Raw genomic sequence first — 23444 nt, forward strand, 5'->3', positions numbered from 1 at the left:
TCATGTTTGTCAAAGACAGTTAATATTTGTTGATACTGCAGGTAGGGAGGTGAGGTATGGGCAATTGAGCACCAAGCCAATAATTCCTAGAGAAGTGACAGCTGGCCGCCATTGATGCGGAAGCGATCTGTACCGTAATCACTATGTTGCAGTATTGGACACTATTACACCACCGGTATCATGTCATAGATTAAAGATCGGAGTGGCCAAAGCATGAGCAAAACAATTGAGTTGTTCACATCTCTTGTTTAAGGCGTTAGTGCAAGAAAAAACGAAAGATTTCTCCATTAACCCAAAATCAAATGCATTTAGCATGTATGTACAGAATATACGTTTCTGTGAACTTTTATATTAAAAGCTTTATGAGTTTGGATAAGGTAATGGCACCTGAGCACTTTCAACTTGAAAAGTATGCTTCACATCTAGCAGACCCCTGTAATTAATACAGACTCTTTGCGATGCTCTGATATAACAAGACAGGCCTTAATTAAGAGCTAATAAGCTTATCAAGTGTCAGCGTGTTGATAGTTCAGATGTCTTTTTAGAAGAGTATTACTGGTTCAGTCTCGGGAATCAGAATATGCTAGTGACATTTTAACATTTTATTAGGGAGTTCTACCATTGGGAGCAGGGGAAATGCTTCTTGGGCTGCTCTGGTTTGAAGACTGGGGCCAGTACCAGAAGCTATTTCTTCTTTATGAAGTGTTTTGTATAAGTGTGAGTGCACATGTATAGCCGCTGGAGTTTTAACTAGGTTTTTAAACAGCACTAACCTCATTACTGGATCCTTGCTGTGCTCCTTGACATGTTTCCAATGCAGTTCTTTTTGATGGATGTGTGCTGGACACATTTTGTATACTAATGATGTTGCCAAATCTGTTTTGAACTACTGTATTACTTTGGTATAACAATGTTGTTGCCGTTACAATGATACCAAACCATATGTTCAGAAAATATGCCGCACAGTTAGATATCATACATCCACTCACCTTTCCTTATCTACCCTCACCAGGGGAGAGCATAGGGTCAGTGGCACTGGGTGCAGTGTTTTTTCAGTGCCCTCCCACACCACAATAAAACACATGCACATGCTAACATGCATACACACTCTAACACCAATCACTGACACACACACACACTCATTCTTGCCAAAAAAATTCACATACTTAAACACAAACTCATTGTCATGGTAACCGTAACAAACACCTGTACCTTCAAAGTTGCATGAATGAAAGTTTTTCTCTCTATTGTGAAAATAAAGAGCACAATGCACTGGGTTACATGTATGATGCACATCTTGATGATTTATACGGAATGGGGCAGTGAGATTATTACTGGCTAATTCATCTTATGTTCCCAGGACTGGACACCTGGTATGTTTCTTTTTATAATATTCTTGTGGAAATTCTTAGATGTAGGATCTTGGGTCTGGTGTGTGTTCACTCTTAGGTATCTGTTCACTAAAAGGCGAGCTGTGGTTTCCCATCCTTGACTTCACTATACGTTATAAATGTCCACCCAGTGAGTGTTTAGTGCACTCATACATTGGCTGGCCCTGTATGATTTATAGTTAAATCAGGGAGAGTTCTTCCTTACGTCTTCACTGCGCTTTATACAGGGCTAGCTCAACCCTCTTTGCTGGAGAAATTTGCCGGTGTTGTCCCTTCATAATGAAGTGAGTTGAAACCAAAACCCTCTTACAAATGCTTCTTTTAGTGAATAAACCCAGTAGTTTGTGTATGTGTGCAGACTGAAGATGTGTCAACTGCCTTTCTATATATAATGTATATAAAAGCAAGGATGATTCTTCATTTTGTCGCTGAGGTCTGGTCAGTCCTAAACCAGTTTAAGTGAGGTGTTTGTATCTGAAGTGCAGGCGAAAGTCTTATTGAGTGAAAAGTTGTATTGTAAATAATAAACGACAATTGTGGATTCATGCGTCTTTATCGCCTATTTGCAATCAACACTACAAGCAAAGGTACAATCAGCAACATTAGTATGACGTCCCAGAAAGACTCTAGAATAACATCCATGTGGAATGCTTTCCAGACACTGGTGATCTAGAATGAGGGAACAGGTATTAGAATTAAACATCAACACATCAACTATACCAAATATAGATTAGAGGACTCTTTCTATTTAATGGACGGTAATAATATTCTGCACGATGAAGCCTCGATGATATTTTCTGTGCATTACAATATGGATCAAACATCAACTAAAAACTTAAACACAACACGGAAACTTTGATTTTGACCACATCTTCAGCATAAAATATCACAGGACTGCCACAGGGGCATGTAATAGCTCCTAACAGGTTCATATGTTCACAGTGGACACAAAGATTGTGTATGCATTGTGTTTCTCACACTGAATTCAATACCACATATATGCGTTAGGGGCCCCAGTGGAAGGAATCCGCAGCAGGGGGTCAGAGGCAAATCCAAAGCCTCACCTCGGGAGGGGCACTCATACTAACACATTCATACACTCACACACATTCATACACTTACACTGATGCAACTAGCCATTCAAACCAACACACACACCTTGACACTCAACTCTAATACAATCACACACACTAACATGCGAAGACACTTGAATTTACACAACCAGACACTCACACACACTTAAACTAACACACCTAGACATTCACACTAGCACAGATTCAAAATCTCCCACTAACATGCCTAAGTAATCGTACATCACACTAATGGACACACTAACATATCAAGACACACACCCACCCACTAACATACCCAGACACATACAGAAACACATTAAGATACCTAGAGATACACACACCCACTTACACTAACGTACCCAGACACATTTAGGGGGCAAAGAGAGAGAGTGTGTTTTCCAGTAATGGGCTTGGGGTGCTGAGGAGAATGGCTGGGTGCTGGTTGGTGGGGTTGATATTTGTAGGCATTTTTGGGACCGGTGTAGCATTGGAGGGATGTTACGATTTACACGACCCCCCGAGTGACATGTCCAGGGAGGGAAAGCTCCCTGTTTGTCATCACTGTGAGGGGACTAGCAGAAAAACGTGACCTGTATCTACCATCCCTCGCCTTTATCTCTACACGTTTTCCTTCTAATTTCCATTTCTATTTAGCTTCAGTTTTCCTGCATTATATTTATTCACGAACCGTCTATGACACTTCTATTATCCTTTGTGATTTATAAAAACTTGCACTCTTTACGTGATTCTTCCTAAAAGAAAAAACATATGCTATCTTGCCAAACCTTGTCAATGAAAATGTTTGCGAAAAATAAGTGAACGGAGGGATTCTAATTGTGAAGATTACATAATGGCCCTGAAATGACTATTGTTCTTGGCAGCGATTAAGTAGTAAACACTTGCTTTGCATTGATTTAAGTACTTATGCATACTACGTGAAAGTTACATTATTGTATTATAATAATTTGTATTACAGGCAGAGACGCCTGCTATTTATACGGTATTTTTTTTTTCAGGCTTGGAAATACATGATTCTGCAACCATTTTATTCTCTTATGGAGTAATTAGGCAAAGTTAAAATAATTAAATAACTTCATAGAGAATGAGTTTAATCTTTAAATTGTGATTAGGTATTCATGATTGTTTTATTTGCATTAAAAGTTTATGTGAATCGCATCATCTAATGAGAAATCTCTGATTAGAGAATAGCAGGAGAGATGTACAGCCGTCACATCAGATTAATATACAGGGTGCTCTTATTTTAGACTATAATGCTGACCTTAAATAAATACGCATCCATTACCAGAATGACTGTAAAAGATGAGATTTCTAAACATCACGTGTCTTTATGGGAAATAGTGAGGGCCACCCCCCTTACCTAAATAACCCCCTTGCGACCCTAATGTCACGAGGAGGCAAAGCTGTAGCTGCAATGGAGGTCAACTGATTTCTCACCTCACCGGGCTGGTCAGGGGAGATCAGAGGATCTCCTAAAAATGCCCATGCGCCTCAATGACCCACAAAAATAAAGCAGCTACTCAGGAAGCGAGATATTGCCTGAAAATCATGACTGTCCTGTGAAAACTGGAGGAAGATTTTTAACAGAAGAGGCCATAGTCTAGAGCTAGAGGGTCAGAGGTTCAGATGTAAAGTAAGGCAGAGCGTAGTGGAGCAACCACCCAGCAGACATGGTAGAGGTTAATATAGTGCAGGGATTTAAACATGTAAGGGGTATGAATAAGGCTATTCTAAAAATAAGGAAAGACAAAGAACCAAATAATTTCTAAGAATTTTGCATCAGGAAAAAATGGCAAAATAGAGCAAATGGTTCTATGTTTATATGATATATTAGAGTTTTTTGGTACATATCAACCCAACTAACTGTGACCCTTTTATACTTGGCTTTTTATACATGACTTTGAAGTGATAGTACCTTGAATTTCAGAGTAGATAGAGTTTAGAAGTTATAACTTTTAGTGAACCAATGTAACATTCTAAGAGATCCAGTAACATAAGATCTATTTAGTTTGTAACTCTATTTAGTTTGTAAAAATAAGCAATTTCTGAAGTACCTTACAGTCCTATCACATACACATATCCCAAAACACAGGTTTTATGCATTTTAGAATACTCCACATACTAAAGGAATATGACATTGGCTAACACACTCACCTTAACGACAGCAGAGGTTTTCATAAACTCAACCAGGTCTAACTTTAATATCGCAAGGGATGCTGGAATGGCAGCTTCATGACTTGTCTGCGCAGCTACTTGATAAAGCCGCCTTGCCAGATTAATATCCTTTAATAGAAACAAAAATACGTTTTGTACACACATGCACATTGTCATTGAAATGTTTTGGTCACAGCTAGAAATTTTCATGGACATTTCTAGCTGTGGTAACATAATTGCAAAAATTGGTTTTCTAATAAACAATGAGCGTTTTAAACTTAAACACAGCATGTCACTGGAACATAGGAGTGATGGGAGTGATGAAGAGCCTCTGTACATTAAAAATCAGCCATATTCAGGTACAATAGTCATTTACAACATTAATAACGTCTGTATTTCTGATCCATTTGATATTATTTAACGGATGAAATTTGCTTTTCTTTCAAAAACAAGGACACTGCTAAGTGACACCAAACTTTGGAACAGTAGTGTATATTTACATATATATATATATATTGTGTGACTGCAGTGCTCACTAAGATCGCAACATTACGATTAGGATTCAATGGACTGGCATGACCTTTCAGCATCAATGCTTTTTTATATATAGAGATACGTTAACTAGAACTAGGTTTGCATATACTATATAGTATTTAAACATTTGTTCCCCTATTGTTCTTTTAGAACTATATCTCCCTTTGCTCCCTTATGGTACGCACACAAACATTTAAAACATTCTCTTTAAACACAACTAGAGAGCTCCACATGGCTTCTTTCACACATATCGTGCCTGCTTTGGTGTATCCAAGGGTGGCAGACCCTCTGCCGCATAACAGCGAGCCAATTGTCCAATAAGACTCTGTAGTGCCACTGTTCAATGGGCCAATTAAAAAAACATTTAACATCATGGAGGACCGTGCTGAGTTGGCACAGCTTCCATAGTTTACTTACACCCAGCACATCCTCAAAAGGTGGAGCGCCGGCATATGGTGTCATACCCCGGCGCTCAGCAGTCAGGATGGTGCAGCAGAGAGGGTGGCTGGTGGCGTGGTAGCACGGCCTGTCTATTCCCTTTCTATTACTGTTCGGCTTGTTATGTTACACATGGGGAAATTACCTTGGTTAGTCCCATGCCGTGCTCACACATGTATGCCAAGTTAAATAGTGCTCGAGCGTTGTGATGCTGCTCAAAGGCTTTACTGTAGTGTGCGGCAGCTTCTAGATAGTCGCTCTTGGTCCCGATACCATAGAAGTAGCAATCTCCAGCTTTAACTCGGGCCAGGGCATTTCCTAGGTGGGGAAGAAAAAAAACAAGAACAATATTATATCTGCAGCAAAAGGTTTGGGAGAAATTTCTATCCACAAGTTACTATTTATAACCACTGAATGGCATTTATGTGACATTACACATCGTTTATACAGCGCCGGAAGATTCTGTAGCATTATTAGCAATGAAAAAGTCGGTTTTCAGTGAGCATTTAAAGTAGCGGAGAGCCAGAAATTATCATGCTCTTTTTTTTTTTAAATGTTGCATTGGAAGGGAATTATTCAAAAACATATAGACAAAAAAACATTCCAAAGGGTGGAAGTAAGTAATACACTCAGTATACAATCTGTTGCAATTTCTTCATATTCATAAAATGTCATCGCCAGGGAAATATATTATAATAATATATTAATATATATTATATTATGAATGGGTAAAGTTGTTCAGAGTGAGGGTGGTCTGGCATGGGAAAGAGAAGGTCAATGTTCAGCCAAGGGTGAAATTACAGTCCTCCTTCGGAAGAGCAGCCTGACAGCTTTCCAGTGATTTACCCAGTAAGTAAAGTGTTTTGCCCACTGATTTCTCATATTCCCCAAATATTTGCACCTGTAGGTTCCGCATGCCCGCAGAAAAAATAATGTGTTTAATCTATGTGCTACCCACAGTGATTAACCGATTCCCCTCTATGAGTACCAGTATATGGATTTGTTGCCACACAAATGGCACGGAAGGAAACCTGAAACATGGAAAAAAGATATGGATATCAACACCCTAAAACTATGTTCAACTGCTTGTCACCTTGAGAGGCTGATTGTTGCCAGAAGAAAAGGGCCAAACGAAATTGATCATCTTTGCTGAAAAGGCTCACCTGTCCTAAAAATTGAAAAATAAAAACATTATTTGAAAACATATTGAAACTTTTGAAACTGACAGATAAATGTGTCATATTTTGTATGGATGGATACCTGATTCCAAAATGTATGCCGCGTTGCTCTGGGCGACTTCATACCCAATTTCTGCCAGTAACAGATACTGAACAAGTGCCGACTCTATCTGTCCTCTCTCATAGTCTTTGTATGCAGACAAGAACATTTCCGACCAGCTTCCCAACTCACAAAAGTATTTGTAGAGCTGCAGAAACCATATGAGAATAGAACGTTATGCCAAACCAGCAGGCGATGTAGTACAAGATAAACCGCTCTAATCAGAAAAAGCCGAAGCAATATTTTATTTTGATTTAGGAGTTGGTCTTTATTTATAAAATGAGACTTCCGCTGTGAAGGGTAAGATAATCGCAAGTCTCGCTACATGGAAGAAAATGATCTTTAGTGTTGTGTGGGCTCATGGGGGGGTCTTGTTTTTAACATGTATTTACTGGTTAAGTTTAGATTACTTGTGGGGATTGATGATCCACTTGTTTAGTGAATAAACCTAAATATGTGCAAATGCCACCATACACCACCAATAACATCACAGGGTGCCTCTTGCCTATCAAAGGGGTTAGTGTGTTGGCTGCCCCACATACCTTATAAGAGGTGAGTCCTAATTATACCTGCCTGATACAGATACATTTGTCAATAGATACCCCTAAAGTCTGTAATACAAGTGATGAGACATAAAGCGGGTCGAGCTCACGCTCTATTAATGATATTGGAGTTCCCATTCACAAACAGTACATAAACTTGTGAATCCCTTTCTTCTATATCGCTACATTACTGCATAAGCAGTCAGGTGTGATTAATGTCTATAGACAGGCAATTAAACAAGGCATTTCATCCCACTTGATTACTGCAATTCTATTTTTATTAGAAAATGTGCTCAATTAGTCAGCAAGATGATTACTAGGCTAATACATTGGAGTTAAATTAAAGCCATCTTTTCATAATTCACTATTTAACAAATTGTTCAGCTCATTCCGTAAGAGACAGGAAAGATAATTTGTTACAAATGAAAGTGGACAGTGATGAAAAAATGTCAGGTTGGAAACATTACAATGCGGCGCTAAGAACGGCAGTGAAAATGGTCAGGTTTACCTGTACTGCGTTCTGGCAGGATCTGGGTACACCTGTTCCAGTCGAATACATCTGAGCCATGTAGAAAATCGCAAGGGGGTCCCTACCCTCAGAGGCCATCTCAAAGTAACGGTAAGCTGTTTCATAATCTTTTGTTAGCCCTAGACCATCTATAAAAAAATAATAATAATAACAAAAAAATTTAACATTTCTCTTTAGAATGGTGAATGTTAAAATGGATCATAACTAAATAAATCTTTATTATGGTATTCATGTATTAAAATAAATAATGTAATTAAAAACTCCCCACCTCTGCCCCTGTTTGGAAATCGCCACCAGCACCATGCTTTCTGGGACAAAAAAAGTTAATCCTGGACTCAGGATTTATCTTTTTATTCTGGGATTGCGCTGGACAAACTGGGATGGGTGGCAACGCTATATTGGGAGCTATAGTGTTTCAATAAATGAATTTTCTTATGCTAAAAGCTTTCATGGTGGCAATGCCCTCACTTATAAAAGGATAAGGATCAAGTGCAAGGCATTTTCCACAACGCAAGATTTAGTTTAAAGTTAGGTTTAATGTCTTAAAGCAGTGATGTCTGGAAAAGTTGGGTCTTCATCAGGATACAGATGTTTAAAAAAAGCATAGCAGGCAATATATAAAGGTAAAGACCAAATAATATTTGATAACGGAGCGCCAATGTATCAACCACTGCTACTTAACCTAGCCAGATCTCTCTTATCTTCCTATACCTTAAATAAACAATGCAAAATATAATCCAGCGGTCTAATCTGTTTAGGAAGTCACCATTTCCAGGCACTTGCTTAGGATGCTGGCGATCTGCTTGTGTTTAAGTCTACAGCCCCGAGAACGCTGATCTATCAGATTATCTTGAGGTTCTGCACCCTTATTCTTCTACAGGCTTTAGAACATTGTGGATAATTTAGTAATTTGTCTGAATTATTTTCACCCTATGTACAATCGCTTTTCGCTGCATGCAGTACAAAGATAAGCCGTAAAAATAATTTCACATTCATTAATGGCACACAGCTTCCTTTCTCTAAAGAATTTCTTGACTTTATTGTAAACATATATCCAGTTTTGCTAAACTCTCTTGTTTTCAATAGAGTAAAAAAGGTGTGTGTTATGCTTGGGGATTTTTTAAATGTGCGTAGGTAACATAGCATATTTATCTTTTAAAAAAGCACTAAAGAGTACAAGAGACGTTTGCTGTGCACTAAATGATACAAAATCAAGAGTAACAGTCAACTCTTTAAAAAACAAGGAGGAAAGGAAAAAAAAAAAGACAAAAAATATCTGATTACAAGATTAAAGCTCCCTTTCCCACAGAATTTGCCAATTAGTGTTCTGGGAACACTTAGGGTTTGGCAATTAGTCCCAAGACTTTGATATTTAGTTCTCAGGTAGTGTGTCCCAGTACAAGACGTACTCATACATCCGCACAGCACATTCACTAAGCACTAATCATGCCATTAACTTGAAGCTCTTGCTTACGTCACGTTGTGGAAGTATCCAACACTTCATACCTTTGTCACCGTAGACAGGAATAATTGGACGCCCCATTAATACGCTTCATTCATAGAAGGCCCATTAAAAGGCAGGCATATGTTTAAAACAAACACAAACTCGTATGCCCTGATAAAAATAAAATCATAGCATAAAATGAACAAAAAAAACATGCTTTCTGAGTGTCTCTTGAATAACTCAGCTTACTATAGTACATGAGTCCAAGTTGGGCCTGCGCATTCTTCAAACCTCTAGCTGCTGATTCATTGAGGTATCTGAACGCTTCATTGTAGTTCTGAAAAAAGAATTATATTGTCATTTGATCAGTAATTGTTAAAATTCAATGGAAGCTTTCATATAAATACATAAAAAAATATATATTATGATGTCCTGGACTATTTTATTACTCAACAAGAACTTTCTTAAGACATTTTGGAGTTTACTCTTATTGAACGTATCATACTTTGGAACTCTTTTATACTTACAACAGGGACCCCTTTGCCTTGCAGATATATCAGACCGAGGCCATATAATCCTAATGGGTCCCCCTGAAATACAAAGATTGTGGTCATCCATAAAATCATTCACAGTCAAATTCACAATTTACACATTAAAAGCAAGAAAGTTTGCAGGAGTAACACTTGAAGGACATCACTGTATGTACACAAGCATTATAAGTATTATACCAAACCTCATTGTGTTTCACGTAAAACACAAGAAAAGAAGGAGCTGATTTACCAGAAAGTCAAGTTAGGCAATATGAGGATTCATTCTTATGACTTGACACAAATTAAGCATTGAACATGCCGCAAAACAATATGATCAACATTCAGTGGTAGCCGGTTATTGCTTAAGGGGATGTAAACTCTTACCGGTGGTTGAATCAATCTATGCATCCTCTATGGAATACAATGGAGACATAGACGAGGTCTCAGCCCTTTCAATGGGGTGTAAATGAGAGCTAGGGGCAGTGGAGGACTTTTGGGATTTTTGAGCAGTAATCTGAGTTCACTCTGTGACAAAGATGGTCAGGATCCAAACGTAGGTGATAAATTAAGACATAAAGCCTAAACAGTGTAAGTGGAAACTGGGGTGAGGAACTCTCCAGCACATATATGGTTAAAGAACTTCTGCTAATTCTCACTTTTACCGTCACTCTCTGACGAGTATAATAGTGTCAAAAAGGAAACTGAGTGATAGACATCTCATAAGACACCTCTAAAAAAAGGCCATCGAGCCTCATGTCTGCAGGTATGTACGCATTTTATACCCATACCAGCTCAGTGGTAACCCTGCTTGTAAAGCACGATGTGAAAATAAGAGATAGCACGTTATTAGAGCAATCACCGGGTTACAATGCAGCATCCTATAGCGAAGCAAAACTTAATTTACAGATACCCACAAACTGCAAACCTAATCTACCCAACAGCACCGGAAGGGAGAATAGTTCTGTGTAATGCGCCGGCCCCCCTCTGACAGTAAAAGGGTTAGATAAGTTTCATACTTTGATTTTTCTGATTGTTTAAACTCAAAATTGTCTTCTCATTTTTCTGTTCACATCTCAACAAAACTGGTAAGTAGAAACTTCAGAAGTGGGGGATTTTGCAGCTCATAATTCACAGGTTTTTCCATTTTAAATTGAAGAAACCTGTATCTGTTATGTACCACTGTTACTTATTTTCACGTGAAGGAATGATGCTAAAGACCCCTATGAATCCCTCTGCAGAAATGGATAGTAAAACCAGCCCTCCATTTTTATCAATAGATAATCAGGCTGCTTTCATTGCACGGTATAAAAAAATAAAGACCGAGAAGCCCCCACTACCCCACCGGGACACAGCACCCTATGACGCATATGACTATTTGTAGTGTGAAATGCGTCAGGTGTTGTATTTGCATTGCCCTAATTTTTGGGTGAGCCTCACTGCTGTATAACAAATAAAGCAATTTATAAGTTTGTATCTTTCATTCTATGGCTTCACTGAGACCTACCAAGCTCCTGTACTTTGATTTTTTGCTTCAATTCCGGATTGAGTCTGAATAAATGTTCTTTAAGTAGTAACTATTTGGTTATTATGATCAGTTGATTGTAGTACATATTGGCAGACCTGGGAACTCTCCGGGTTTGACCCGAATCCTCCGGTTCGCCGGGTCAAGACCCGAATCCTCCAGGTCATAATTCAAAGGTTAACATGTATAATCCACAACCAATACATAGCTATTAGGGTAACTGCTTCCTTGAGCACCGGTAAACCATTAAACACATAAAGTAATTTCACAGAACACCTGTATTCAATCAGCAGTTCCCTATTGATTGATGTATGAACCACAAGTGAAATTAATGAAAAGCTTACCAGCTCAGCAGCTGCTGAATAGTATTTCATGGCGGTGATGTTGTTCTGAGGGGTAGCAACACTCCCTTTAAAATACATCTGAAAATATGATTGACATACATATTAACATATCCATTATTACATTACCTTTTATTTACAATTGCCAGCAGAACCCATAGCTATTAAACAATAATTCAATAGTAACATTACCACGTTACCTATAATATCTATTTGTAAATGAAATAATGGTTGTTGATTTCATAAATCTGGACAAATGTTAAAGTGTTAAAAATATAATGTATTTTATGAGAATTCAAATATGTTCTTTTGTAGATCTTGCAGTTCATAAAATTATTTTTTTTCTTCATCAAAAATATTAGATTTCAAAGTAAAAAAAATCCACTTTATCATTCTTTAGATGATAAAACAAACGAATCACAAGTTAAAGAAACTCTTACCTCTCCCAGAAATGCTAAAGCCTTTGTATTCCCGGAACGCGCTGCCTTTGTGAAATAGTAACGTGCTTTCTAAAGGCAATTACAATGTATAATCACTATTGATTTTTACTAAATAACATTGCGAAGTGTCATAGCGCTGCATAGAAAATTCAAACAACTCTAATTTCTGCACTAAAACACACTCTCATGCAGCTTCACCAACAAATAATGCATATTAAATATTGTAAGTACTTCATTATGCATTCATTAAGCCTGTTAAAAATAAACAAATAACACACTTATCTTTTTGAGGAAGCTGCAGCTCCAGATCTGCGGCACAATGCCAGTTTCTGTACCGCTGATTGGCTACTTAAAGCAACCAGTGGTAGAGAAAAAAAATTCTACTTAAGGGACACTTCAGTTTCCCAGACAGTCCCCTAAAATATTAATGCATATAACAGTACTTCGTAAGTACTTTATTAAACCTGAAAAAGAAAAAAAAACTTACCTTAAGGAGAAGATGCCTCCGTAGTCCGTGGCAATGAGTATATCACTTGTCTGGAGATGTGTTGCGCTAAACACATCTCCTGCATGGAAATAGCTGGGGTGGAAAATATATTTGCAAGGGGGGCCATGTGAAAATTTAAAGGAACCACTCAGCTATCCACTTAAAGGTTGGAGTGTCCCTTTAAATTACAGGTAGTTGAACAACAATCCTCCTGTAGACTGCAATAATATGATATAAAATGTAGCGGTTTTCTTAATTAGTTACTGGCACAATGCATCTCTGTCTTTATCTCACATATTCATTGCATCATTTGGGAGGATAGTTATCCAGTTATGATAAATGTATCTCTGCCATTGAATCCAGCCCATTGTTTCATTTTCTCTCCCTATGTCTTCCTCTCGTTTGAATACTTGTTATTCATTCGCTTTTATACTCATTCCACTTTACACATGGATTTTTCCCTGTAACTCATACACACATATATTCAATGTGCCAGTTAGATTTATTTCCTCTATGCAAAAGCTGCCAGGTAACCCTTGATTTAAATTGGCACTGTGTATAAAATGTGGTGCATTTATAACCTGGACAGGCTGTATTTCAGAGATTTAAATAATATTCCTATGAAATAAATTAAGTCTGTGCCTTTGTTACAGGATAGATTTCCTCTTTGAGGAAGAGTGTTAAGTATCTTGCCTATTTTGGGTGTCATAAAGATTCTCAGTTAAACTAATCACAGAACCTTTAATCATCTGACATCACTATTTTGCCCAAATAAAGTCCTAACCACAGAGGAATGGCATTATGAGTAGATAAAGTACAATTATTATTACTGTTACATTTTACTTATAGAATGCTAGTTGATTGTGTAGCACTATTAAGGGATATTAACTATAGTGTGACCACTATCGATCATCCTTGCACTGATATTTTTGACATATGCAACGCCCCCAGTTTTAGAAAAATGCATTCAGACATACCAGTTCATACAAGTACATTTACTGCTGCGATTCTTCTCCTAAGTATCCCTAGTACATATATATATATATATATATATATATATATATATATATTTATTTATTAGTAATTATATACTTACATAATGATCTAGCGCAGGACCATTTCTGCCTGTGTAGTGAAGCAGTCCCAGAATCATCTTAAAATCACAAAAGATAATTGATAACAGTAAATTAAAATTAATTACAATATTATTTTGGTTCCTATTAAAAATAGTTTGGTGTTTCTGGTCTTTAGTGAGGATATTGTGAATGCTGCCACAGGGTAGGGAAAAAACATTAATAAGTTGAGCTCCCTCCAGACAGTGGTCAGAGTCCCGTGTACAGTCACATCGCCTGCTTGTTTACACACATGAAAAACAAAATGTGATTTTTGTCAGTAATGTCATTTTGAGCTAGGGTTCTCACTTATTTTAAACCCTTGTGGTGAGGGGGGATAGGGCAGCACCCTACTATTGTCTGTCTGTATTGCTTTCTGGTAGAGAGCAATGCTAAAAAAAATAGTAAAGGACCCTACTAATTACTGTACAGTGGAACCCTACTGGTGATGTAATCGGTGACATCACAAGGGTTCCCCTGTGCCAACTGATATCCCAGGGGTCACAAAAGAAAGGGATCGCTATACAGTGAGCACTGCTGTCTGAAAGAAATGTAAAAAAAGTAAATTAAACTAGAAAGAAAGCAAAAAGGAAATAAAGTAAGAGAGAGCACAGTGGAGAAAGGAAGGAAGAAAGTGATAGACAGAGATGAGAGAGGGAGTCACAAAAAGCAGCGTGAGAAGAATGAGAAAAGGAGAGAAAGAAAAAAGAGGGTGAGAAAAAAACAAAAAATGAGAGGAGATGAAAGAGAACTAGGGAGAAGCATAGAAAGAGAGAGACAAGAAAAAGGTAAAACGATGAGTGAATGAAAGAGGCAGCGAGAGAAGAAAGAAAAAAGGTAAGGGGAGAGAAGAAGAAAAAAGGCTAAGAGAGGAGAAAAAGGAGGGAGTAAAGGAAAGTGAGTGAAAGACGACAGAGGAGAGAAAATAAATGGGAAAAAAGAATGAGGGAGAGGAAGAAAGAAAAGGGAGACAGAAAAAACGAGGGAGAGAGACAGAGAAAGAGAGAGACAGAAGAAAAACAAATACAGAGAGAGAGAGAGAGAAGAGAGGGAGGGAGAGAAGAAATAATAATAATTATGTGGCTGTCAGGTCTAGTCGAGTGTCTTGTTAAATTGGGCCATGTACAACCATGCTTGCCCTGGAAATTACGGTAGCTTACTTGTGCATCTGAGTTTCCTCTTCCTGCCAGAAACACAGAGTACTGGTAGAGGTTCCGATCCGTAAACACATTGGCAGAACCGTACTTTTCCATATAGTACACCAGTCTTACTTTGTCCACTGGAAATAAATTGTCTCTGTCGAATGTAGCAATCACTGAAAGCATTAAAAAATATTCCAAATATTACCAAAAACAAGAAAGAAGGCTTAATCGGACTTTTTACTGGTAAAATGAATCAATAAGTTCCCAGGTATGGTAGTATATCTGCTCTGTTTTTATATTTTGCTATGCTGTAATTAATTATAGAATGTTAGACTGTAAGCTTGTGAGCCGAGCCCTGTTTTCCTGATGCACGGGTCTATTTTAGTCTGTATGTACTGTAAGAAGCACTGCAGAACTAGTAGGCACTATATAAATAAAACATAATAATACCAAATACCTAGTGATCACATTGCAGTGTAGAACCAATACCACATTGTACAAGAAACACAAATTTGTTGCATACTACACTGTTCATTATTTAAATTTTTTATTGCTTATGGGATTTCAACAGAACAAACCATAATATTTGTTTTTTTTATGCATAATGAATAATTTATATTGTATGCACTTACTTCAGTACAGGCTGATCACCCAATTAACAGAAATGTGTACAAAGAGATAAATATAAAAGCTATTTTAGTAAATGTTATAATGAGCATTATTGTTCCTTAATATTCTCTATTTGTAAATTAGATTTTAATAATTCTTTTTTATATACTGTATGGTTTTTCTTCCAAAAATAGTGCATTTCAAATCTGTCCAAAACGTTATTTTGAAACGGGTAAATACATCATGCATTGCATTCGTATGAGCTTAAATAAAAACAAAATCACACAACTCTCTGCCACCACTTGGTTGTTGTTTGGCCAGCAAAAGTTTATGGGAGTTGTAGCTCATCTAGAGACGGTTCTCCATATGGCATGATGATTTCCAATGTGACAATTATTTTGGCGCCTGGTCCTAGGATAAACTATCTTAAAACATTTTTTACATCAAGAACTCTACACCAAGTGAGAGGGTAGAGTGAGACCCTATGGAAGTTGGAATTGGGATTGGGAGCATTCTTTAGAACCCTTCCTGTGCCTCTTAGTGAGGGTGGTCGGAAGTTCATCTTACTGGGGCTAGGGATTTGTAATAAAACCCTAATCAAAGCTAATCAAACAATATCTCAATCCAGAATAGACAAAAGTTTCATATTTTGTCTACTCAAAAACTCAAAAACCTAGTGCCTCACCAGTATGGCTGGCTGGTACCTACCTATGCTCACTGAGCAAGTATTTCACATCTCAACTACAGTTTCACTATTTGGGAGAGCTTATAAGAGTCTTTAAAGGAAACATTTAAATAAGTCTTTAAAGTTAGTATGAGAACAGCTGAACCAAAAACAATTAAAGCTGAACAGCCCTATGGTAAGATTAAACACATACTCAATGTGGTGCCTCCTTAAATATACACACATGTTCATACTATATCATATAAGAGCTACACTCTTAGATGGAGCTTCCCTTCTCGAATATAGAAATATAGAAAGGCAAGCAGTCCCTTTAATTTATTAGGCTGGTTTATGTGCTGAAATGTACTTACTTTTATCTGCTACATTTCTGTAATTTGCAAGTGCTGGTTCACAGCTCTTGGGTGTATTGATCCCTTCCCAAGATCTGTATCCCTAAATAAAAAGAGAACATTTAGTTTCAGCAGATAATGACTATTAAAGAAAAATAAAATGAAAAATACAAACCAGAATCAGCTGTGACACCAGATCTCCACCCAGTGCTGCCGGTGTATAGTGCATCGCTGCCTAAAATAGAGAGATGGGTAGAAATAAAATGTGCTTTTCAGTAGAACTATCATTTCTTTTAAGCTGCTTTTTCTATTTCCATAGCATCAACCTATCAGCGCCTGTTAAATGACAATTAAGTGTTTCAGACAAAAAAATGGATGAGTAATCATGTTACATAATTAAATAATATTTTCTGGTAATAGTTTGGGCATTTGTCAATACTAGAGGTGATGTTTGTAATATTTAATTAAGCTGTTAATATAAGCAGATTAGACAGAACCAGGGGTGGGCAATTGCCCCTGCGCTGCTCCTACATTGACTGGCCCACTAGTGAGTATGCGTGTTGAATGAGTGTGTGTTAGAAGTATGTGTTAGAAGTGTGTGTTATAATGGGTGTATGTGTAAGTGTATGTTAGCATGATCGCGTATGTGTGTGTTAGAGGGAGTGAGTGTTACATGGTGTGCGTGCAAATGTGGGTTAGCATGAGTATGTACATTTAAAGTGTGTGTTAGCATGAGTGTGTAATTGTGTGTGTTAGTATGAATGTGTAAGTGTGTTAGTATGATTTAGTGTGTGTTAGTATGAGTTAGTGTGTGTTAGTGCAATTATATGTGTGTAGCATGTGTGTGCAAGTTTGTGTAAGTGTGTATTATTGTAAGTATGTGTAAATATGTGTGCAAGTATGTTTATTATGGGGGGCAAAGGGCCAATCTGACCACTTGGCTTTACCTGCCCCCCCCCCAGGCCAAGAGGTGCCAGTCCTCCCAGACAGAAGACCACAAAACAGAACACCACCTTTATTTTACCGTTATATTCAATAAGGAGAGTATAAAATACACAGTACTTTTACCTTGGTTTGGTTGTAGTTAAAGCCTATTCCAAATGCATTCATAAATCCTAAATTCTTTAAAAGAAAGAGAGATATAAGATGACAAAATTGCAGAGGAACACATTATAAATGAGTTATACATTTAAAGCTATATTCTCTTTATGTTACTGTCTGGGTCTGGCATCGCCATTCTTGGATTCTATATAAAGTGGAAGGCTGATGTCTTCAAGGAACTTACTGGGCTTATTCACTAAATGGGGAATAAGTATGAGATTTGGAGTTAACTAACTTCACTTTTCATTGTGATTGGCCACCACTAGCAAGTAAATCAAGCAAGAAATGCGGACCCTGTGTAATGCAAAATTTGATTAAATTCAAGAGCCCATTAACACAATTAAATTTCCCTGTATATTTGTATTTGTTATCCTTCCATAAAACTCCCCACAGAAACTCTAGCATAAATTGATAGTTTTTTTGGACATTTTTAATGCCAAGAAACAGAAAAAACGGATGCAACATGAAGGATTAATAAAGTAAAATAAAAAGTTGTTTTCTACATGACAGTCTGTTCTCTAATCAGTGGTAAACATTAAAAATACACTCTTTTTCAGGGGTGTTGATTTCTCGCCAATGCTTTAAATACAAATTATTTCATATTTTTGATTGAGCTGCCAGTGCTCAAGGTGATCAAGGTCAAATAACCTACAATCCTGGCTATGGTTTCTGCCCTTGTTTTATATGATAGCGTAACTTTTAGGATACATGCCTGTATAATTCTGAAGAAGTATGATGTGGTGTGATGCTCAATGTGAGAGACAGTTTAGAACATAAAAGATGAACCCCCTGTCACCAAGAATCATTTTGTTTTCGATAATACATCCACTTACCCTTAGAGCTTCTGAAGATCCTTCTTTTGCCAAGAATTCAAGCAAGATCTTAGCCGCTTTAATATCCTGGGGGAAATTATCACCAAACAGTAAAGCGGAAGCAATTGTTTCTGCAGCCTTCTTGTTTCCCTTGGCAGCTGATTTAGCAAGAGCAATATGTCCTCTAAGTGAAAGAGAGTTTTAATGTGCACCATCCGGCTTCATAGGGAATATTGCAAATCACAAATTTATAAAGCATTGCACTTATAATTCTATTCAAATTCATTAGTTTAATATTTATATTTTTATGTGTAAACAGTCAGTGGTTGATTCATACAAAATATGTATGTCTTAAACATTAAAACATGTAAAGAGAATTTGGGGTTCTCCACAGTACTAATCTTCAGAGCCATCCAAGACCCATGCAAGAACCCTGCATACCACAATATGGGATATGACATCATACTGTATCTCGGTGCTCCTCCTTTTAAGGATGCACCTTATCAAGTAGGGATAACCAGCCCATTGAGCGGTGGCCATTCAGAGAGTCTTATTGTCCAGCAGTGCAATTGTCGTTTTTTATAGCCCAATGCCAGAACATTCATAGACTGGTAAAAATGCAGGTTCAGGATTTAAGGAAAAAAAGCATAAGAGCCCAATTGTTTTAGGACTTGATTTCCAGGATCAAAATGGATAGCGTAACACCTTAGAGCCTCTTAATATCAGCTGTGTCTGTACATTTAAACAAAACATTGTAACACAGCTTTTCAGCTTGTTTTAAAGTGCACCTGCTATCACAAAAGCGGAAGTGGGACATTTATATAGGATAACATTTAATGTACACAAATCACTTTGCTAGCAAGTGTCATCAATAAACTATAACCAAGTTTTGCATGTTATAATATTACAATTTAAAACCCATTAATAAGACCTCTAGGTATGCTAGACTATTACAGAACAAAGTGGTTTGTGTGAGCACACATTGGGTAAAATGACCCCCAGTGCCGTATTAACATGACAGTGCCAGCACCCACCAACATTGCAGCACTGTCCTTACTGCTGAGCGCCAGTATATGATGTCATATCCTGGCAATCCACCTCTTATGGAGATGCCGTGCCATTTTAATGGCGCATGGAGCAGTGGTACTACACATTGGCCCAAAATACACCTCTAAGGTTAACACTTCCGCCGTTTCATCCAGGACACATGTACGCATAACTGGAAACTGTCTAGATGGTGTTTGGCCACGCGGTAACAAGTGACTAGCTATGTCCATCCATGACGCCACTGCCACACAAGAATGAGAGCTCTGGGTAGCCTACCTTGGGAAGTTCCCAGGTATGACTATACATTTCAGATGAAGAGTTAACCACTTAGACAGCATATACTGCACAGTGACTTGTACCTGTCCTGAATAAGAGGGCCAACGCGGCCATTCTAATTTCTAGTGACATTACTAGAAACTTTTATACTTATCAGAAAGCAGATCATACATTGAATATGCCGCATAGTAAGCAGAAGTTCATTTTAAATCAATATAAAAAAAATCTGCACACATAAATAACGTAAATTGTGGCTTTTAGCAAAATCCAAGAAAACAAGTACTTACTTATTTTTTGACGATTTGGTAGTTAATTGCTCCAAAACGCTGATATAACTTTCCAGTAATTGCTCGCTTTCTTTGTCTCTTTTCTTAATATGTTCTTCTGTAGAAAAAGTAAAATAACAATAAGGCATAATGATATAGTGAACCAATTTGTAGAACACACTAAGTAGCTGGATATTACTCCATTGTGCAGTGAATACAGTTGTACTGCCCACAAGAAATTTTTTTTTATTAATTGCACAAAAGTGACTATTTAAGGTGACCTCTCTTCTCAGTTCTAGAACTATGTGAAAGGTAAGTTCTATCTTGTCCAACTTTAGTAAGGAATAGTTAGCTAGTTAGTTTTTCATGTGCCCAAGGACAACCAGGCCTATTAGATCCCCATTGATGAACCCATTTCCATATATAAGTAAATATATGGTAATAGATATTTATGTGTCCCCAGAATCTCGGGTGACCCACAAATGCTTGGACATTGTTCTTTTGCATTTTCATGTAGTTGATGAAGCAGTGTCCGCAGGAAAAGGCATAAAAATATATAGATACTGAACAAAATGTCCCTTTTGTTGCTTCCAACAGTCTATGTTTTTTTGGAGATTCAGAATTGTGGGTTATGGAGTCATTTATTCAGATCTCTCTGCTCCCTTGTAGACCAAGGAAAGGAACACCAGGGCAATACTCCTGTTGCTTCTTGTAACTGAAAATACTTACATTTATAGGTAAAATTTATCGTCTGCCATTTCTAGCACCAGGCATAAGCATGCTGCTTTGATTTGCATGAAGTAACATAGTGATGTCATAACTCATTATTTTGGCAGAGTAAAAGGGGCATTGGGCATACATACAATGCCAAGGGTTAAAATGTGGCCACCACCTCCTCCTGTGGCAGCCCTAGCAAGTGGGACTGTCTGGTGGGGCCGTGAGCATTAAATTGTAGCACAGCGAGTAACATCAACGCAAAGCTAATATTTGTTATTTTTCACACTATAAATATACAGAGGCTTGTTTTTCATATCGCAAGTTTATCAACAGTGTCTAATCACTTCACAGATTTGTCATAAATATTCAAGTGATTTGAGAAGTGGGAATAATTGGGACTCGCATCAATCAGTGCTATCATCTGGAGAAGCTCAGCAGAATAATATGAGAAGAAATCGAAGCATTACAATTTTATTTTAAATTAAAGTTGGGGGGCCTGGCTGGAAGGTGAAAAAGTACCCATAATGCTTTTTTTAAAAAAAAAATATTAAATGAAATAAAACTTTCTATTTTATGAAGGTCTTTTTTTAAAAAATAAGTTTTTTAATACTTTATTAAAATAGTCAATATGGCTATATCTGATTTACCAGCCATAACCAAAACTCTAGATTAGCTACTTATTTAGCATTAACAATATTGATTGTGTAGAAGTCAGATAAATAGGAAATTGGTACGACGCCAACAAATTTTTGAAATGTTTACATTAAATGCACCCAATGGATACCATAAATCCAGATGAACATTATCAGGACACCACAGATGTGAACGAGTTTATGGAGGATATTTTCATCCGGTTTGTACATTTCACCTTATATTCCAGAATGTCTTGGAACGATACATTATTATTACGGGCACACACTCAATTGGCGCTGCGGAATATATGATGAAATCATAAATTTCATCTCTATGACCAGATTGTCTTATAAGAAAGGTGAGATTGGCCATGATATGTAATGTATTGGTAAACAGGCAGGGCAAACTTTGCCTTTCATGCCGGAAAAGAATGCCAATGTCGCCTCTTTGGGACTCAAAGCTAATGTGCTGTGAATAAATGTTTCCGCTCACCTGTTTAATGAATTACCTGTGCTAGGATTCATATTGGATTGTGTAGCTCCCATTAATCAACTATTTAAAGATTTATATCTCTCCCAACTTAGGTTTCTTCTTGTAGCATTCCGCTCACATTAACTCATTACCGTTGCTTCAAATAAATTATTGAAATACTTTGTACTTTCATTGTTAGTACAATAAATAATACTCCTTTATATGTATATGTGGGTCTAAGGTTTTGTACATAGCCTGATTAAATTTCAGTGCAGAGTCCTAACGATGATTCTGTTATCTTTGTTTATCATTAAAAAATTAATAATTATACTCTGAAACTTGACTTATTTTGTATTAACTTTAGCAGATGGTAACATCAAAAAATGAAGAAAGGAAATCCAAATTTTAGCAAAATAAGAATGTAACACCATAAACACTACACAAGGAAGGGATATGTACAGAGAGAAGAAATAATATGGGAACGCTTAGCTCAGCATCAGGGGAGGAGGGCTTTCCAGGGCCGGCTAAAACATCTTCTTGTCTTTCTCCGGTATGGATAAATGAACTTTATCCAATCTAGTCTTCCCCTTTTTTCCTGATGTAGAGACTCAAGCCTTAATCAGTTCTCGGTCTCGTCAGAATAGCCATACTCCCTGCATGTTTACATGAAATCTGTAGACAATATACCCAGGGCCGGACTGGACATGACCAGGCAGGCCTGGCACTGGAGACTGGCAAATGACGTAAGTGCCCACAACAGCTAGGTATTATGTTTTTATACTCATGCAGAGTAAGGCCAGTTATATTCAATCTATATCAAATCAGGTGAGTATGCCGGCCAGTGGCCCACCAGGAATTTGCCCACTGTATCAGATAGGCAGTCCGGGCCCAATAATACCCATAGATTTATTGGGATGCACCGAAGATATGCAGAACCGAAGATATGCAGAGGAAGCAAGCTTTTCTTGAATTTAATGTTCTTTGGGGTACCAGAGGCTATTTGGAAGTTTCCATTAATAAAGCCAGATTTCATATACCGTATTTGCTCGATTATAAGACGACCCCGATTATAAGACGACCCCCCAAAATCAAAATATTAATTTAGGAAAAAAACAAAAAGCCTGAATATAAGACGACCCTATAGGAAAAAAGTTTTACCAGTAAATATTAATTCATGTAAATTATTTTTTCATGTTTAATAAAAGCTATGATTGAGAAAAATATATTTTTTAAATTTCCTTTTATTTGCCAACCTGCCCCCCCCCAGTTATGCCACTCTGCCCCCAGAAATGCTTTATACCCCCCTATTTGCCACTCTGCCCCATGATATGCCTTATACCCCTATATGCCACTCTGGCATATAGGGGGTTAAAAGGCATATCATGGGGCTGAGTGGCATATAGGGGGTTAAAATGCATTTCTGGAGGTATATAGGCATATCATGGGGCTGAGTGGCATATAGGGGGTTAAAATGCATTTCTGGAGGTCCAGAAATGCATTTTAACCCCCTATATGTCACTCAG

General features: G+C 37.5%; 2 protein-coding genes across 2 annotated transcripts; both read right to left on the reverse strand.

Moving 5' to 3' along the window:
- Positions 1-1931: 1931 nt before the first annotated feature.
- LOC128483145 (protein sel-1 homolog 2-like) lies at positions 1932-6524 on the reverse strand. The gene is made up of 4 exons (XM_053459205.1): positions 6455-6524; positions 5754-5926; positions 4637-4765; positions 1932-2060 (listed from the first exon to the last, which is right to left on the reverse strand). The coding sequence occupies exons 1-4, from the start codon at positions 6522-6524 to the stop codon at positions 1944-1946; spliced, it is 489 nt and encodes a 162-aa protein (XP_053315180.1). The 3' UTR covers positions 1932-1943.
- A 34-nt stretch (positions 6525-6558) lies between these two features.
- Positions 6559-21974, reverse strand: LOC128483146 (protein sel-1 homolog 2-like). The gene is made up of 15 exons (XM_053459206.1): positions 21959-21974; positions 20122-20218; positions 18533-18695; positions 17667-17720; positions 16620-16701; positions 14994-15148; positions 13818-13874; positions 12235-12303; positions 11798-11875; positions 9929-9991; positions 9651-9738; positions 7937-8085; positions 6869-7034; positions 6772-6776; positions 6559-6639 (listed from the first exon to the last, which is right to left on the reverse strand). The coding sequence occupies exons 1-15, from the start codon at positions 21972-21974 to the stop codon at positions 6559-6561; spliced, it is 1323 nt and encodes a 440-aa protein (XP_053315181.1).
- Positions 21975-23444: the final 1470 nt, after the last annotated feature.

The sequence above is a fragment of the Spea bombifrons genome, chromosome 3 (assembly GCF_027358695.1).
Source record: "Spea bombifrons isolate aSpeBom1 chromosome 3, aSpeBom1.2.pri, whole genome shotgun sequence".
Taxonomy (NCBI): Eukaryota; Metazoa; Chordata; class Amphibia; order Anura; family Pelobatidae; genus Spea; species Spea bombifrons.